We start from the raw sequence: 20382 nt of genomic DNA on the forward strand, positions 1-20382 counted from the left end.
CAAGGGTTTATAATAGGGTAAACTTTAATACACCTGTTCTTTTCGAAAATTAAAAGTGCAATGACTACAATGTAGAATTTGACTTCTTATTTTCAATTAAGGTCCCTTGTCTTTAGAATAATATAATTATATATAACATCCAGTCACAAGCTCCAAAACTCTTTCATGAAGTAATAGTATCAACATGTTCTTTCATTTTTTTTCCATGATATTCTTTCTTTCCCTCTCCCTCTCTCTTCCTCCCTCCTATCCTTTCCCCCTCTCCCTCTTTCTCAAGTTATTAAATGCAAAGCAGCTATCGCCTGGAAAGCAAACAAGCCCCTCAGCGTTGAAGAGGTTGAGGGAGCTCCCCTCAAGGCTCATGAAGTTCGAATTCAGGTGTGTGTGGACTTTCCCAGGGCGGGACAAGTCTCTTTTAATTTATAGGTTCTCACCCCACCCCTTGTTTTTTCCCTGCCGTTTATTTGTTGAAGGAACAGTCATTTGGCCTACAGAATTTTCTTCACTCTAGATTTTTCTGATTACACTCTTGTAATCTGGTTTAACATGTTTCTCCATCACTGTATATCCTCTAAACTAGTATTTTTGATCTAAATGCTTGATCTGATTCAGGTTCTATGTTTTTGTAGGAATATTGCTAAAATAGTGTATATATGTCAGTGCTACTCTCTCACTTTGATCTATTTTAAAAAGAAACCAATAAACCCATTAAAATGTGTGGGCTTCAGTTTTTGTTCTCATAACACCAAAGGGAAAAGGAAGACAAAAGAATGATTTTCACTTGGGTTTGTTCGTTATGAGCTGAATATCTAATGGCCTTCAAGTGTTTCTGCAGATTTAGCCAGTGATTCATCCATTTTCATGTTGGCAAATTTCCCCCATTTAGCTATATCATTTAGTTTTATGACAGGCAGTCTTTATTTACATGGTCCTGCCCCCACCTCACTCTGTCCCTTTTTCACAGAGTGGGACCAGGGACTCCTGGTGGTCCAGTGGTTAAGACTCTGTGCTCCCCATGCAGGGGGCACGCGTTCTATCCCTGATCAGGGAACTAAGATCCCGCGTGCAGCACAGCGTGGTCAAGAAAAAAAAAAAAAAAAAAGTGGGACCAGCTGCTTGAGAAGTTAATTTACAATTTTCTTGCCTGCGCGTCACACCTGGTTCTGCATGTGCCATCTTTGGCCTAAGAGGTGTCGGTCTTTCTGCTGTAATCAGTTATAAAGCAGCAGGAGCTTCCAGAATCATAGTTATTGACATCAAAAGTGAGAAGTTTACAAAGGCCAGAGCCCTTGGAGCCACCGACTGCCTCAATCCTAGAGACCTAGATAAACCCATTCAGGAGGTCATCGTTGAAATGACCAATGGAGGTGTGGATTTTGCCTTTGAGTGTGTAGGTGGAGCTAAAATCATGGTATGTATGTTTTTTATAATAGGACATAATAAATATTGCTTATTAACATTAACATTTATAATGTGTATATTAATATATTTATTAAATTTTAATATTTATACACGTGTATAAATTATGTTTAAGAATAGTTATTAATACTAAATTAGATATCATTATATGTTACATACATATAATTAATTTTTTACTTAATAAATATTAATAATTACTATTTAATATTAATGTGTTTTAATATTTGTTTATTCTTTCACATGAAATTCAGCAAAAAATTAAGAGAAAACTTAGAAATAAAAACTTTCAAAGAATTGTGCCTATGAGAAGTGAGGAAAAAAAATAGAAAAGACAGATTTAGAGGAGGGAATAGACAGGGTGAATGGAGTCACCCCTAACAGCCAGAGGTATCCACTCTCATCTTAAAGTAGAGCAAGGAGAGGTTAGCAACCTACAAACAAGCCAGTTCTGTCCATCAGATCTCAATAATCAGGCTGCAGAATTAGGTCCAAATTATATATGTGAAATTTTCAATTAAAAAAATCAACAAGCTGCAAAATTAAAAACTCAATCTTTTTTTCCTAAACACTACAATTTTGCATCATTCAGATTTCTTCTCCTCTCAGGACAGGAAAGGCGGGCCCTTCTAAGTGCAGGGCCCTGGGCAACTGCACTGGTTGCAGGCCCACATAGCCAGTCCTGTCTGTTCTGCTCCAGAAAATGGGGTAAAGAGCCAACTGCACAGGCAACATAGGGAGAAGTTAGCCTCCAGAGCACGCAGCCTTAGTCTCCAGCAAATATTCACCTAATGCATCTTTGCTCAAAGCCACTAAGTAGAGTTTTGTTTTGTTTTTTTAACAAGATGACCAAAGAATTCATCAACTAACTTTTCTGCTTCTTAGTTCATTAGTGAGAGCTGTGAAGTAGTTATGACACTATCCCCTTTTATTTACCCCTTCACTCAGCCTGGCTCCTACAACTCTCCTCTAGAGAGGGTACAAAGAATGAAATTCTGTACTTCAACCTCCCAGGAGCAGGCTTTGGCAATTTTCCCCTTGGTTCTTACCTGACACAACATGATACGACAAAAGAGAATGGAGACCGGGAAGGCTGCCCTTCCTGGGTCTTTCCTCTTAGAGTGGTTTCATTATAATAGTGCAACTGCTTAAAAGAGGATCTGGCAGGTAATAAGCACTCGATAAATGTTAGCTATTACTGACATTCGTGCAGTGAGGACCCCTTGTACTGTACCACTCCCCTGCATCCAAAGCTTCAGGCCTCGCTTTTTCAATTGTCCTTGGGACCTGCGGCCTGCAATGTGCCACATCCATTCCTCCACTTCCCACAGCTCATATGTTTCACAAACATTGAAATTCAGCCCACTTATTTTTCTAGTATAGTGATTCTCAAAACTGGCTATACTTCAGAAGTACCTGGGGAGTTGTTGTTGTTTTCCAGTATCAGTGCATCGACCCATACCCAGGATATTCTCATGTATTGGTTCTCAAGCTGAGAACCACTGATCCAAAACTTGGCAGGTTCTATTATTAACTTATTTATTACACCAAGAAATGTATTTTAAATTATGGAATAGAATTACACTAGAGAACCCAAATAAAAAGAGATGGGTTTATTTAATCACAAGAAGATGGGCTAACTACCCTTCCACCAAAAGCTTCCATAACTAGGGAAAGCTTTATTTCTACGTTGTGGAGGAGATTCCAGTAATGGGAATGAACTTAATTTCAATGACCGCTAATGCTCTAAAGCAGTCTAAAGAACCCAACAGAACAGTTAGAAATTTACAGTAATGGACAATTTTATAAGATTTTGAGAATTAAAAATAATTCTCATCAAAAGTTATCAGAGGCTATTAAATAAAACCGTGTATTTGCATATAATACCCATTTAACTAAGTTATAATTATGGAGGTTAATTCCCTGCTTGGAGCAAAGCTCAGAAATGTAGAGAAGGGTAATAGGAAAAACATTAAATTAAAAAAAAAAAAAAAAAAACAGGAGTAATGTAGGCAGCTACCTTAAGGTCACAAGCAGTGCCTGTGCTCTTTACCTCTCTCTGTGGATCTCTCTGTACAATATACATTAAGCAAAAATATTTCTGCCATATAAGAAGTATAGAAACTAGAAGAGTTGCGATTTAGAAATGTTAGAAATTCTCAAAACTATAAATAAACACATATTCAAATAAAGATTTCAAAACACATTCTAAAAGTTCTAGGTCATTGCACTATCCATCCCTAGTAAGACAGACAGAGAGAAGAGGGAAAGAATTTACTGTACTTCAGATTGCTTCTTTCATATAATGATCACTGATGAACAGGAATGGTATTCCTATTGGGACTTCTGTAGAAGTAAAATTTGCCTCAACAGGTGAGAACCAAGTTGACCACTGGCTATGATAAACGATATGGGATGTTTATATTTTTCTTGTATAATATTAGTCTCAAAAGATTTTAAATGTTCAACTATAACATAGGGCTTCTATGTGAAATGGCCATCCACAAGTTTATATCTTTCTTAAACTTATTTACATTTTCAATCTTGGCATTTTTATATTAACTCCAAACCTGCAGTAGGTTAAGATAATATTTTCTCTTTCTCTCATGCAAAGATCAATGCAAATCCCCTGGGCCCCTGTCTTCCATGTGGTGACTCAGCAATCAAGGAAGTTCAAATTTGTGGCTTTACAATCGCAACATGAGGTCCTCTTGGTTGTTAGAGCAGAAGGGACAGCTGGCGAGTTGTACACTGGCTTTTCTATTTTGGTTAGGAAATGGCACACGTCACTCCTGCCCATAGCCCAGAACTAGTCATATGACTCTACTTAACTGCAAGAGAGCTAAAAAATATAGGGAAGCAGATGTAATGTTTGATGAGCAGCAGCCACTGTTATTTTCTGTTTAACCGTTTTGCCTTCTGTTTTAAATAGCATTTCTTTTAAATTATCCTACATTGAGATCTACTAAGTTTACAGTATATGCCTCATTTTTAGACTCTAAGTGAATACTTATTCACCCTCTGTTCGTGACTTAATTTTGATCCTATGTCCCTGGAATTGCAAATATCTTCATATATACCATTGTACCTGGTCAAAAACTTGTTGACTAGAGTTTATAATATCTTCTATAGATCTTTCTTTACCTTCACGTATGTATATTTTTCTTGATATACAATGAGATATGTTCTAGGTTCGGCATAAGTGTGGTATTAAACAGAGTAAAATATGTTTTGTTTCTTTTCAATATCTTTTTTGATGACATTCAAAATTTTATTGGATGTTCTATCCGAAACAGAACACTGGTGCCTCAAGTCTCAATCTACAATATTACAACCTCATTAGCTGGAATCCCATTATCTTGTACGCAGAGTTGTGTAAATTTTCCCTGAAGTATTGTACAAACCCACATTGGAGTTCACTTTCTACTTTTCTACTTACTCAGCTAATCTTTTTGTTTGACCTTGCAGAGAGCAGCCCTTGACAGCATAACAGTAGGTTGGGGAGTATGTACATCATTGGAGTAAACATTGGTGACAACGGATTGAGTGTTTCTGCAGTGGAGCTAATAATGGGCTATACTCTAAATGGAACAAGCTTTGGTGGTCAGTTTTTTTTTCTTTTAATTTTCTTCATAGTAGTACTCAAATTATCATAATTAGGATTATTGAAAGGAAAGGAAAATAGTTTATTTTTTAAATATTGAATGCCTAGAACACATCTGAAGACTACATGAAAGCTATTTATTCTATTAGTTACTTGAAAGTAAACAGTTTCTTTATAGAAGGATAACTATAATTTGCAAATTGAAATTCAATTTGTATTAAAATGGACCAACATAGGGGAACAAAAGGTAGACGATGATCAAATTGAGATACTTCCTTATCTAGAAACAGAAAATAATCTTGAATTTTTCTTTTGAAGAAAAAAAATTTAATACATAAAAGTACAAAAAATTAAAGATGGCAAGGGGATAACCTATTTGAAGCAACCCAAATCTGACCTAATAATTTCATTCATTTGACAAACACTGGTTAAACTACCTTTTCATGTCAAGCACCATGTCTTTATTTGGCATTTTGGCCAATTACAGGTTGGAAAGGTATCGATTCTGTCCCAAAGCTGGCTGCTGACTACAAGAATAAGAAATTCGATCTGGATGCATTGGTGTCCCATACCCTTGCTTTTGACAAAGTTAATGAGGCATTTGACCTAGTGTACCAAGGAAAAAGGTAAATTACCAAAGAGATGAGTGAGCAGTTTGAAAAACCTTTATGATGATTCTATTTTCATTTGATGTTGAAAACTAACCAGTGTGTCTTTTCTGACACTTTCCACATCATCAGAAGTACTCAATGTCCTTAAAAGATTAAATAGTGGCCATTTGCAAAAAAGAAAACTTCCTACTCTATTTCCATAATGTACATGGACATACACTGTTCCAACATAGACTGGTGATATAAACTGACACATATTTTCCCCTTCACAAACAATTGTTAACTCAGTTGGGGCTGCTCCATAGAAAGAGAGGTTTCTAGAGTATAATGTCAGGTTCAATATAGTACAATATGGCCCTGAGTCTGGAATCATTGTGGTCTGCAACTGACACAGAATGCCCACTCCAGGCCCTTCATTATCAGACTCTGGTGAAAACCATGAAGATGTGAGCAGTGAGTGGCAGGTAACAGATACTTAAAGGGTGCCCCAACTGTCTCATTCTCTTGCTTTGTCATGGTTGTCTTATAAGTGATTCAAGTCTACAATTTTAGCTACATTGTGCTCTCTTGGCATAGACCCTGAGAACTGATTTATAAAAATGTCCCAATCAGGGGATCCCTGGTAATTGGGGAGTGGGTAAGACTAGGATCAATGATTTTGGTTAAAATAATCAACCACACTGTTGGTCAGTAGAAGCAAAGGACAAAACACCAGGAACAGTGTTACACAGAGGAGATGCAAAAAGGCAACAAAAAGAAGTGAAAGGGGGAAAGTATATAGTTAAATGACAGGAGTTTGAAGCAGAGAATAAATGTTGCAAAAGAAGAAAATAGGTCCATGGTGTGAGGACCTAGGATACTTCCTGGGAAAGAAATCTGAGAAAATATCTCTACTGATATGAACTCCCTAATTTGCAAAAGTGCTACCTGCAACATATCAAAAAGAGGTTCAATAAAAAGAAAAGAACAATTAAGAAAATGGTAATAGGAACATACATATCGATAATTACCTTAAATGTAAATGGATTAAATGCTCCCACCAAAAGATATAGACTGGATGAATGGATACAAAAACAAGACCTGTAAATATGCTGTCTACAAGAGACCCACTTCAGACCTAGAGACACATACAGACTGAAAGTGAGGGGATGGAAAAAGATATTCCATGCATATGGGAATCAAAACAAAGCTGGAGTAGCAATTCTCATATCAGACAAAATAGACTTTAAAATAAAGACTATTACAAGAGACAAAGAAGGACACTACATAATGATCAAGGGATCAATCCAAGAAGAAGATATAACAATTCTAAATATTTATGTACCCAACATAGGAGCACCTCAATACATAAGGCAAATGCTAACAGCCATAACAGGAGACATTGACAGTAACACAATCATAGTAGGGGACTTTAACACCCCACTTCCACCAATGGACAGATCATCCAAAATGAAAATAAATAAGGAAACACAAGCTTTAAATGATACATTAAACAAGATGGACTTAACTGATATTTATAGGACATTCCATCCAAAAAAACCAGAATACACTTTCTCCTCAAGTGCTCAGGGAACAGTCTCCAGGATAGATCATACCTTGGGTCACAAATCAACCCTTGGTAAATTTAAGAAAATTGAAATTGTATCAAGTATCTTTTCTGACCACAATGCTATGAGACTAGATATCAATTACAGGAAAAAAGCTGTAAAAAATACAAACACATGGAGGCTAAACAATACACTACTTAATAACCAAAAGATCACTGAAGAACTCAAAGAGGAAATCAAAAAATACCTAGAAACAAATGACAATGAAAACACAACGACCCAAAACCTATCAGATGTAGCAAAAGCAGTTCTAAGAGGCAAGTTTATTGCAATACAATCCTACCTCAAGAAACAAGAAACATCTCAAATAAACAACCTAACCTTACACCTAAAGCAATTAGAGAAAGAAGAACAAAAAAACCCCAAGTTGGCAGAAGGAAAGAAATCATAAAGATCAGATCAGAAATAAATGAAAAAGAAATGAAGGAAATGATTGCAAAGGTCAATAAAACTAAAAGCTGGTTCTTGGAGAAGATAAACAAAATTGATAAACCATTAGCCAGACTCATCAAGAAAAAAGGGAAAAGACTCAAATCAATAGAATTAGAAATGAAAAAGGAGAAGTAACAACTGACACTGCAGAAATACAAAGGATCATGAGAGATTACTACAAGCAACTATATGTCAATAAAAAGGACAACCTGAAAGAAATGGACAAATTTTTAGAAAAGCACAACCTTCCAAGACTAAACCAGGAAGTAATAGAAAATATAAACAGACCAATCACAAGCACTGAAATTGAGACTGTGATTAAAAATCTTCCAACAAACAAAAGCCCAGGATGAGATGGCTTCACAGGCGAATTCCATCAAACATTTAGAGAAGAGCTAACACCTATCCTTCTCAAACTCTTCCAAAATATAGCAGAGAGAGGAACACTCCCAAACTCATTCCATGAGCCCACCATCACTCTGATACCCAAACCAGACAAAGATGTCACAAAAGAAGAAAACTACAGACCAATATCACTGATGAACATAGATGCAAAACTCCTCAACAAAATACTAGCAAACAGAATCCAACAGCACATTAAAAGGATCATACACCATGATCAAGTGGGGTTTATCCCAGGAATGCAAGGATTCTTCAATATACACAAATCAATCAATGTGATACACCACATTAACAAATGGAAGGAGAAAAACCATATGATCACCTCAATAGATGCAGAAAAAGCTTTTGACAAAATTCAACACCCATTTATGATACAAACCCTCCAGAAAGTAGGCATAGAGGGAACTTGCCTCAACACAATAAAGGCCATATATGACAATCCCACAGCCAACATCATTCTCAATGGTGAAAAACTGAAACCACTTCCACTAAGATCAGGAACAAGACACGGTTGTCCACTCTCATCACTATTATTGAACATAGTTTTGGAAGTTTTAGCCTCAGCAATCAGAGAAGAAAAAGAAATAAAAGGAATCCAAATCAGAAAAGAAGAAGTAAAGCTGTCACTGTTTGCAGATGACATGATACTATACATAGAGAATCCTAAAGATGCTACCAGAAAACTACTACAGCTAATCAATGAATTTGGTAAAGTAGGAGGATACAATATTAATGCACAGAAATCTCTTGTATTCCTATACACTAATGATGAAAAATCTGAAAGAGAATTTAAGGAAACACTCCCATTTACCATTGCCACAAAAAGAATAAAATACCGAGGAATAAACCTACCTAAGGAGACAAAAGACCTGTATGCAGAAAACTATAAGACACTGATGAAAGAAATTAAAGATGATACAAACAGATGGAGAGATATACCATGTTCTTGGATTGGAAGAATCAACATTGTGAAAATGACTATACTACCCAAAGCCATCTACAGATTCAATGCAATCCCTATCAAACTACCACTGGCATTTTTCACAGAACTAGAACAAAAAATTTCACAATTTGTATGGAAACACAAAAGACCCCGAATAGCCAAAGCAATCCTGAGAAGGAAAAATGGAGCTGAAGGAATCAGGTTCCCGGAGTTCAGTCTATACTACAAAGCTATAGTAATCAAGACAGTATGGTACTGACACAAAAACAGAAATATAGATCAATGGAACAGGATAGAAAGCCCAGAGATAAACCCATGCACATATGGTCACCTAATTTACGACAAAGTAGGCAAGAACATACAATGGAGAAAAGATAGCCTCTTCAATAAGTGGTGCTGGGAAAACTGGAGAGCTAAAAGAACGAAATTAGAACACTCCCTAACGCCATACACAAAAATAAACTCAAAATGGATTAAAGACCTAAATGTAAGGCCAGACACTATCAAACTCTTAGAGGAAAACAAAGGCAGAACACTCTATGACATAAATCACAGAAAGATCCTTTTTGAACCACCTCTTAGAGGAATGGAAATAAAAACAAAAATAAACAAATGAGACCTAATGAAACTTCAAAGCTTTTGCACAGCAAAGGAAGCCATAAACAAGATGAAAAGACAACCCTCAGAATGGGAGAAAATATTTGCAAATGAAGCAACTGACAAAGGATTAATCTCCAAAATTTACAAGCAGCTCAATATCAAAAAAACAAACAACCCAATCCAAAAATGGGCAGAATACCTAAACAGACATTTCTACAAAGAGGATATACAGATTGCCAACAAACACATGAAAGAATGCTCAACATCACTAATCATTAGAGAAATGCACATCAAAACTACAATGAGGTATCACCTCACACCAGTCAGAATGGCCATCATCAAAAAAATCTACAAACAATAAATGCTGGACAGGGTGTGGAGAAAAGGGAACCCTCTTGCACTGTTGGTGGGAATGTAAATTGATACAGCCACTATGGAGAACAGTATGGAGGTTGCTTAAAAAACTAAAAATAGAACTACCATACGACCCAGCAATCCCACTACTGGGCATATACCCTGAGAAAACCATAATTCAAAAAGAGTCATGTACCACAATGTTCATTGCAGCTCTATTTACAATAGCCAGGACATGGAAGCAACCGAAGTGTCCATCAACAGATGAATGGATAAATAAGATGTGGCACATATATACAATGGAATATTACTCAGCCATAAAAAGAAACAAAATTGAGTTATTTGTAGTGAGGTGCATGGACCTATAGTCTGTCATACAGAGTGAAGTAAGTCAGAAAGAGAAAAACAAATACCGTAAGCTAACATATATATATGGAATCTAAAAAAAAAAAAAAGGTTCTGAAGAACCTAGGGGCAGGACACGAATAAAGACACAGACGTGGAGAATGGACTTGAGGACACGGGGAAGGGGAAGGGTAAGCTGGGCCGAAGTGAGAGAGTGTCATGGACTTATATATACTACCAAATGTAAAATAGATAGCTAGTGGGATGCAGCCCCATAGCACAGGGAGATCAGCTCGGTGCTTTGTGACCACCTAGAGGGGTGGGATAAGGAGGGTGGGAGAGAGATGCAAGAGGGAGGAGATATGGGGATATATGTATATGTATAGCTGATTCACTTTGTTATAAAGCAGAAAGTAACACACCATTGTAAAGCAATTATACTCCAATAAAGATGTTAAAAAAAAGTAAAGAAATGATCCCCGTTCAGTGTGGTGAGGATGATTTTCTTTGCAGTTCAGGAGCAGACTCCGTGTTTTTTCAGATAGCTTAACAGAAAGGGAATGTGTGAAGGAGAAATTGAATCCCTTGCATGAATTTCTGCAAACAGAAATAAAGAATCAGCTGTGTGACTTTATATAAATTACATAAAGAAGAATTATCAGTGGAGGGCTACCTGGCTAAAATCAAATCCCTTTAAATAAAGATTTATCCTTGGAGAACAGACGTCAGGCTTTCAGTTGGGAAGTGAATAGATGTCTAGAAAACAAGTGGTAAGGACCGCAGAGTGGGAATGGCAGAGGAAAACAAGTCTCCCAAAACCATTTCTAAACTTTGCATACCCAGAAGAAGCAAGTCTGATGGAGAAACAAAGTCTGAAGTCTCATCTCGGCCCAGGATTATAAGGCAAACTACCAGTCAGATCACAATCACATCTCATTTCGCAAGGAAACCTGAGGAAGAACTTGAAAGACCGAAATTGGATGATTCTATCAATGAAGAAGAAAAAGACTAGGAGGAAAAGAGATATAAAGTCACATCCACAGAACCAGTTGCTAGACCACTCCCTGCAGAAGAACCAGAAAGAGTAAAACCATAAACACACACGGAGGAAGAAGAACAAAGAGATGAAAAAGAAGAGATTCAGAGGTCAAACTAAAGAACAAGCACCTAAACAGAAATCTAAGGAGCCAGGCAGAACAAGGAGTGCAAGATAAAATTCAGGATAAAGGAGATAATAAAGATGAAAAGAGGCACAGAAGACAACCCAAAGATTCTAGCTGCCAGAGACCTGAAGAAAAAGAACCTGAAAGAGTAAAATCACAAGTTTCTGATTAGAAAGAGAAGGATGAAAAGTTTGGAGACTGAAAGTCCAAGATTAAAGTGTCAGCAGGGAGGAGAAGAGATGCAAAACTATATCCAAGGACCCAACTGAGAAAAAAATAGATCAAACCAAAATAGTTGTGTCCTCCAAGACCCATCCTCCAAGGTGCATTCAATGCAGACAGTACCTGGATGACACTGAACTAGGATATGAAGAGCATCCTCCTGATGCAGTGGATGAGATACAGTTGTTAATAAATGGGAGAATGTCTATCTTCGAAGCCAATGAATCTGGCTTTGAGAGGCTCTTCCCCAACCAAAATGACATGCTTCAGCATGTACTGTAAACGCGGTCACCTGTGCCCGATCGACACCAGCCTAATTAAAAAGAATGTCAAACTCTTCTTTTCTGATTCAGCAAAATCAATATAAAATGATGACCGATCTCTTGAAAGTGGTGTTAATGGCAAAATTCTTGGCCCCATAAATCAATGGTGGATCACTGGCTTTGACAGAGGTGAAAAGGCTCTCATGAGCTTCAGCACCTCATTTGTCAAATATATTATGATGGATCCCAAAGCAGAGAATGCACTGATGTTCAGCATGATGCAGGAGAAGATCTACACAAGTAAGGTAGTAGTTGAGTTCCTGCAGAACAACCCTGACTCAGCCTATGAAGACCGGATCAATAAGATTGAGGTTACTGTTTCTCCTCTGTGCTCATCCTAAGTCAATTCACTGCCCAGTTTGTGGTGGAACAAGTAGAGAATTATGATGAGACTGGGGATAGTGACAAGCAGCCCATCTTCCTGACCCACTACATGAGGGACCTGATCAAGTTGGCAGGGGTCATCCTGGGAAAAAGGCAAGCTGAAAGATGTCAGACCATTGGGCATTCTGCCAAGAAAAGGACAAAGGCCCCACTAAAGCCACCACTACCAAGCTGCTCTACCAGATCTTTGACACTTTCTTCACAGAGCAAATTGAAAAGGATGACAAAGACAAGAAGAATGCTTTTAAATGCCGACTGTGTGGCATTTGCAAGATTTGTCAACAGCCTGAATGTGGACAGTGTAAAGCCTGTAAGGATACGGTTAAATTTGGTGGTAGGGAATGGAGCAAACAGGCTTGCCAAGAGAGGTGTCCCAATATGGTCATGAAGGAGGCAGATGACAACAATGTCAATGGCAATATCCCAGAGATGCCATCACTCCAAAAACATGCAGCAGGGGAAAAGAAAGTACAAGAATCTGATCTATTGGGTTGGAGAAGCCATCAGGACTGCTGGGAAGAAGAGTTACTATAAGAAAGTATACATTGCCTCAGAAACCCTGGAAGTGGGGAACTGTGTCTCTTTTATTCCAGATAATTCCTCAAAACCACTGTCATGGCACTGTGGGAGGACAGCGGCAAAGGCAGAGCTTGCATACCCACTGGTTCTGTGTTGGGACACACAACGTCCTCGGGGCCACATCAGATCCCCTGGAGCTGTTCCTGGTAGACAAATGTGAGGACATGCAGCTTTTCATACACTCACAGCAAAGTGAAGGTCTATAAAGTTCTGTCATAAAACTGGGCCTTGGAGGGAGGCATGGATTCTGAGGCCCTGATGGCAGAGGATGATGGGAAGTCCTATCTCTACCAGCTGTGGTATGATCAAAACGATGCGAGATTTGAGTCCCCTCCAAAAACTCAGCCGACGGAGGAAAAGTATAAACTGTGCACAAGCTATGTTCATCTGGCTGGAATGAGGCAAAAAGAAATTCCCAGGATCACAGAGCAGCTCGAGGATCTGGATGGCCGGGTTCTCTACAGCTCAGCCACCAAGAATGGCATCCAGTATCGAGTGGGCGATGGTGTATACCTCCTCCCTAAGGCCTTCACGTTGGACATCAAGCTGTCAGTCCTATAAAACACCCACAGAAGGAGCCTATCAATGAAGATCTGAATCCAGAACACTACCAGAAATACTCCAACTACATCAAAGGCAGCAACCTGGATGCCTGTGAACCATACCAAATTGGCCGCATAAGAGATCTTCTGTATCAAGAAGAGTAATGGCAGGCCCTATGAGACAGACATGAAGATCAGTCAACAAGTTCTACAGGTTGGCAAAGGCCTCTGCTCTTCCAGGAGGCAGCAGACTCTTCCAGAAAACTGTGCCTGAAATGGGGTTGTAACATAGCACACACGGTGGTGTTTTAAGAGTTAGGTAGAGGTAGCTGTTTTCCCGAGTGTTTCTGATTATCTGTGGGTACTGACAATGACTATAACTACGTCATAGTCATTGCTTTTAGACCTCTATTTTAAAGTTGCAGAGTTGCAGAATTCTCCAAAAGAAATCCATGAGCGGAAGTCCAGGGCGTGACAAAAGCAGGGGTGGAGTGTTGTGGGCTCTGCCTGAGGCACCCCCAGAGATCCTTGAGTTCTGTGTACGACTGTCCGCATTCTGCTCCTTCCCAGGAGTCCCTCCCCACTCCCGATCCTCCTCCTCTTCACGGGCACCCCCCTTCCTCCCTTTTTCTAGGGTTTCTCTCTGTCCACACTTTTCCCAAGGTCTTGGCTTCACTCGGTCTTTTTCTGGGATCCTAACAGTAGTTAGGAGCTAACCTGAAACTAATCCATACAGATAGATATAAAGTTGCTTCACTTCTTCGCTATTACACATCAAAGATTTTCTAAAGAAAAAAAGAAAAGAAAAAATAAACATTATTTTTTAAGCTACACAAAGTAACTTAGTGTGTAAGCCCTAAAATATCTTGTACAATCTCAATATTCCCATAAGCAGTATTCCTCAAGTTAGGAGTCAGGTTGGGGTTTAGGGCCTTAGACCCTGGCACTCATAGCTCCTCCACAGCTACCCTTTTTCTCAGTCATGGAATATACCCACAAGGACTGCTAAGTGGCAGCCAAATGGAAAATGCTGCACTACTTTATTAATAGCTGGGCAAGTCTTTCATACTATCCCATGTAGGCCTGGTAGTCAGTGGCAGAATGGAGGCTTAGGGGTAGACACCTGAATGAGGCCTCCTACTTCCCCCTGGCCTACTGAGAAGACCACCTGACTGCCCACACACCTGGAAAGGTGGCAACAGAGAAGGCAGAGGATGGGCCTCCCCAGGGATGCTGACCATACAGGAACATGAAGCACAACTGAGGGTAGGCCCTCCTGCCATACCAACTGCACAGAAGCAAGGAACTGGAGGGAACAAAACACGCAGTTGGCCTGTTAAGGTGTAGTGACCCTGACTCATGGTGAGGAAAGGCCACAGAAGTTCTCCCTCCATAGGTAGGTGTAGCTCCAGGTGCTGGGTGAAGAAAATATTTGTGCATGGCAACCTGCTGATGCCAGGGGTTCTACAGCTCCAGCAGTAAGGTCCAAGATAAGAAATTCTCTGCCTTTGAGGCTTATCCCCCTCCTTGCTTCTACATGTTGAAGGAGTAGGAATTTTTGAGTTCTCCGCAAGCAATATTCCAACACACCAACCACCCCTTCTTTTGATGCCCAATTTTCCCTAAGCTACAGGAGAGCCAAGAGCAGTGACTATTCCAAGACGAAAATCTCACGACAACCTCAACATGCTCTACTTCTCTATAACACCACTGGGCCACAAGGATCTTGCCCAGAATCAAGTGAGGGTCCCCAATTTTTCCCCAGCTTACTAACACCATGTATAAAGTATTAGTAATGTCATGAATGGAAGTGGATGACAAGATAATAGAAATTAGACTTAGCAAAGTTGGTATCTATAAAGAAATATTAAGCCAAATCTTGAAACAAAAAAACAAAAATTATTCATGGGTTTTGGTGAAATCTGTCATGAAAATTATACTGATTGTTGTTTTATTATTATTAACAGCATTAGGACAGTCCTGCTCTTTTGACAACTCCAGGAACAATTTGGAATACTAGCTGACTAAATCTTAACCTGTCTGGTTAATTCATTACCTGATATGATGAACAATGATTACTGTGAGTTTAAACAGATATTTACAGTTAACATGTCAATATCAAATAGCTATAGAGATTACAGCATTTTTATCCATAAAATATATTAGTATTTCCTATGTTAAATAACTATGCTAATTTATGTGTTTATGAATAGAATCATATGATGTTTGGGCATTGTTTAAAACTAGTTCTGGAGAGGTGGGAGTGGGGAATGAAGGGATCATAAATAAAACTAGATTGCCTATATGTTTATACTTTTTTAGGTGGGGTGATAAATATATGGGGTTTCATTATACTGCTCTGTCTACTATTGTATACGTTTAAACTTTTCCATAATAAAAAGCTTTTTAACAGAAAAAAATCACTATTAATATGTAGAATGTAATAAGATACATATATCTTTAAATCTTGTGTTATCTATATCATATATGTAACACAAGTTACAATAAGTTACAAGCTACTCTTCTTTAACAAGCTGCTAAATAATTTCCTTTTTAACATCTGTTCATTTCTCTTAGCCCCACTTTACTACTGTGAACTATAATCACTAGTACTGGGATATCAGAAACTGTATAAATGAATATATATATATATATATATATATATATATATATATATATACACACACACATAGATATAAAGATTTTTTAAAAAGAAAATACATTTACACTCTCAAATTTCCATTTTTATTAAATAATTGCCCTTTTCATCTTTGATAATTATCACAATGCATAATGTTTAGACATTAACAGAGTTAAACATCTGTAATTTGCACTAAGTAATCTATTTTCTATATTCAACTAGAAATGACAAAGAACAATGTACTTATAATAAATGTAGTAAGTAAAACTATTTATAGTTGCAAGATATAACAGACAATAAGATTTATATGAAAAGCAAAATGAGCGTTTTCAAACTATTATACTAATAGATGCTACAATGGGCAGTTTAAGAATAAGACAGATAATAATTTAGATTAGAGTAAGAAAGACTAGATCTCAGTTTAGCATAATTTCTGAAATCCACCAGTTTGGGGTTTTTTTTAATGTTTACCACACGTCTAACTCTGAGAGAAGATAAACTCTGAAACTTTGGCTGAGGAGGGTAGTAATATCTCAAAGCAGAAACTTATATTCCTGCTTATTTAAGATTCTCTTTCATTAGAAATGGAAGCCAGTTAATCCATCTGTAAAGGCTTCCTTTGTTGGCACTGTGGGGAATAGGACGCACCCCTCAGGTGGTTGGCCTTTCTCATGTTATTCTCTATATCAGTTGTGTTTTCTCCTCCTGCCCTCCCCACCTCTCTTTGGGTTCCTCAATCCTTCCCAGGTCCAGCTTGAGACCCACCTCCTTCTCAGATCTTGGCAACCAAAAAGCTGTTTTCCTTCCCTGATATCCTTTGGCTCTTAGTATCTTTATCGCAATCTTAGGACATGCTGTTTCCACTGCTAGTTTTTCAAGTATATGTTTGTAAACTCCTTGAAGGCAGAACAATCCTTGAATCCACCCTTCTGTCTGTTAGAGATGCTCAATAGCTATGTGTTGTCTGATACCAAAGTTTACCCTCACAAGTGTCCAAATAGTTTATATTAGCCTTTATAAAAAATTAATTAGGGCTTCCCTGGTGGCGCAGTGGTTGAAAGTCTGCCTGCTAATGCAGGGGACACGGGTTCGAGCCCTGGTCTGGGAAGATCCCACATGCCACGGAGCGGCTGGGCCCATGAGCCACAACTACTGAGCCTGCGCGTCTGGAGCCTGTGCTCCGCAACAAGAGAGGCCACGATAGTGGGAGGCCCGCGCACCGCGATGAAGAGTGGCCCCCGCTTGCCGCAACTAGAGAAAGCCCTCGCACAGAGACGAAGACCCAACACAGCCAAAAATAAATAAATAAATAAATAAATAATTTAAAAAAGAAAAAAAAAAAAAAGAATTTAAAAAAAAAATTAATTAATTTATTTTATTTTTGGCTGCTTTGTGTCTTCGTTGCTGCACATGGGCTTTCTCTAGTTGCAGTAAGCAGGGGCTACTCTTCATTGCAGTGCGCGGGCTTCTCACTGCAGTGGCTTCTCTTGTTGCAGAGCACAGGCTCTAGGCATGCGGGCTCAGTAGTGTGGCTCGCAGACTCTAGAGCGCAGGCTCAGTAGTTGTGGCGCATGGGCTTAGTTGCCCCGTGGCGTGTGGGATCTTCCCGGACCAGGGCTCGAACCCATGTCCCCTGCATTAGCAAGCGGATTCTCAACCACTGCGCCACCAGGGAAGCCCTATATCAGCCCTTTTGAGTGAAATTTTTCCAAAACATTTCTATACTCCTCTTTTTTACTATATAATCACAAATCTAATCCTAATAACTCAGAATAGTCATTATGAGCATTATTTTTATTAATAACATTAATTAATAAAACCTATTAATTAGTAAAATTAATAACTAAGTTAATAATAAATTATTAACTAAGTTGTGAGGCAGTAGTTTCCCTCTCTCCCTCTCTCCAATTATTCCTGCAGTCACCAACCCTGCCTCTATCAGTCTTCTATTTTTCCATGTCTGGTTCTATGATTTGAAAAACAAAAAAATCTCATTATTCTTAACAAGACTGCTGGGATTATTTATAAAATCAGTGAAAACCCAGGGTGATATGTGTGGGGTTTAAAGCTTAACCTTTATCATTCCTTTAGCAGCAGAGGCCTTTTTTCTCATCCAGGCCCCCAACTGAAATTCTTAGTAAACGTAATTATAGTATAATTCTTCAAAATGTACACCTAATTTCTAAGTTACCCAAACATCTCTCTCTTAAAATAAGAAATGAATGCTGAGTCTTTATATGATACTCCAGAAACAATAAAAATCTTGTAACAATAATTCATTTGCTAATATGCAGAAAACTTCCATTTAGAAACTGTACTGTAGAGACATAAAAATAATCTGCAAACTACTGACAATTGTCTGCTTTTCCTCAGGGCTCTAATATTTATTCATTATTTTTAAATGTTAATTTTTAATTTTCTTTTCTTTTTCAATTATGGTTTATTACAGGGTATTGAATATAGTTCCCTGTGCTATACAATAGGACCTTGTTGTTTATCCATTCTCTATATAATAGTTTGCATCTGCTAGTCCCAAACTCCCAATCCATCCCTCTCCAAAATGTTACTCTTTAAAATACTAGGGGCAACACAAGTTATACTGTTTCTAGGGCATCAAGCCACTGAAACAGAACTGGAATGGAACTTGACCCCTCCAAAGGAAAAAACAAAACAAACAAACAAAAAACATATTATTTAAAGGTTTTCATTCTCTAACGTATTTAGATACACAGGTCTATTTTTGTAATGATATTTTGATCTAAAATTATTACAAATCTTTAAGAATGCCAGTTAATAGGGTGAATAATACCTGAATTTAGAAGCCAATAAAATCACAGTATATTCTTCTAAGAAGAAAAAAAAATGCATTTTAAGATACATTAACTGTCTTCAAACATCTTGGACTGTCATTGTTTATTAAATGCTACCACAATGCCCTCAGGTGTTTGTTTTTTTTAACATTTTTCCATCTATTTTCTTTGAGAAGAATTCAGAGAGAGACTAACAACTTTCACCTATATCACAGCTGACATTTTTTAAAGTACTTTCATGTGCATTATTTCATCTGATTCTTCAACAGTTTCACTAGACTACAGCTTCTTGAGGGCAAGGCTATTTTTCATATTCTGCAAGTGCTTTGCAGAGAGCAGGCCAATTTTTCCCTTATGGTTAAAGCTAGGGTTTGCCTCCCTAGTTCTGCTCTCTGGAGCATCACAAAGTTCAGTCCCTCTGCTAGTTGAACCCAGCTGGCACACCCCCTTCTCCCCTACCATCATGTCCTCTTTATTCCTAATTACATATCGCTAAGTATTCTTAAACTCAATACACCATATACAGTCTGAGTAACATACCTATTCTGAATAATATACCAGTAAATGCTGGCTATATCTGTATATTCTTTAGTCAATCATATCCATTGTTGACAAATACTGAGCTATATAAAAACCCTAAATATTTCCTCTCTGGAATGCGATTAAACCAGAATGCTCTTATTCTATCACTTAAACCCAGGGATAGACCATTTGTCTTCTCTGAAGTTTCAAGGTCTTTTTAGAAAGAAATTATAAGTATATAAGGCATTTAATAATAAAGAATAAAAGCTATATCCTCCTTATTTTATTATTAAATAACATTTTTATCCCTTTCTCTATTTCTATCAATAAAATTCTGTTCTATAAGCCTGCTGTTAATATAACTAATAAAATTTCACAACCTGACCTTAAAAATAAAAGTCTTCATAATTAACCAAAGGAGTCTGAGAAAGAAATGAAAGAGATGTCCCTTCTTGCAGCTTTGAAAAGAGAAATAAATTCTGCATCGTAAGCTGCTTTTAAAAACCTGATTTGATAAAGTATTAAATTAAGAATCTTTCCAAGAATATCATTTTGCTCTCCTCAGCAATATGGAGACATGTAAATACTCACAAGTGTTACTAAAATGTCTTCTGATCTTTGTTAAAAAGAAAGCCATTCTCTGTTAATACAAATGTTATTTAAACCAAAAGGTCTTGTGAAACTCCAAAGACTCCAGAGAAAGTGTTGCCTGCTGAACAATATCCCCAGGATGGGTCACCTTTTTCACCTGATCATTGACAATCTCTTCCAAAATCAGACCTTTTGTCAAGATTCACATGGAATATAAACTTCCTCACACTCAGTGCCTGTTATGGAAGGTCCATCCATATATCTCTTTTCCAGACTTCCTTATTACCAATC

The 20382-nt window shown here is 37.9% G+C and overlaps 1 protein-coding gene and 1 pseudogene across 1 annotated transcript in view; both read left to right on the plus strand.

Moving 5' to 3' along the window:
* The window catches only part of LOC133092401 (all-trans-retinol dehydrogenase [NAD(+)] ADH4-like), a 70522-nt gene extending 55003 nt beyond the window's left edge, over positions 1 to 15519 (plus strand). Inside the window, 5 exon segments of the mRNA XM_061191698.1 lie at positions 1151 to 1411; positions 4885 to 4927; positions 4930 to 5019; positions 5508 to 5646; positions 15495 to 15519. Coding sequence (XP_061047681.1) covers positions 1151 to 1411; positions 4885 to 4927; positions 4930 to 5019; positions 5508 to 5646; positions 15495 to 15519 — 558 coding nt within the window.
* LOC133092491 (DNA (cytosine-5)-methyltransferase 1-like) lies at positions 6027 to 13801 on the plus strand (annotated as a pseudogene).
* Positions 15520 to 20382: the final 4863 nt, after the last annotated feature.

Source organism: Eubalaena glacialis, chromosome 5 (assembly GCF_028564815.1).
Source record: "Eubalaena glacialis isolate mEubGla1 chromosome 5, mEubGla1.1.hap2.+ XY, whole genome shotgun sequence".
In the NCBI taxonomy this organism is placed as follows: domain Eukaryota; kingdom Metazoa; phylum Chordata; class Mammalia; order Artiodactyla; family Balaenidae; genus Eubalaena; species Eubalaena glacialis.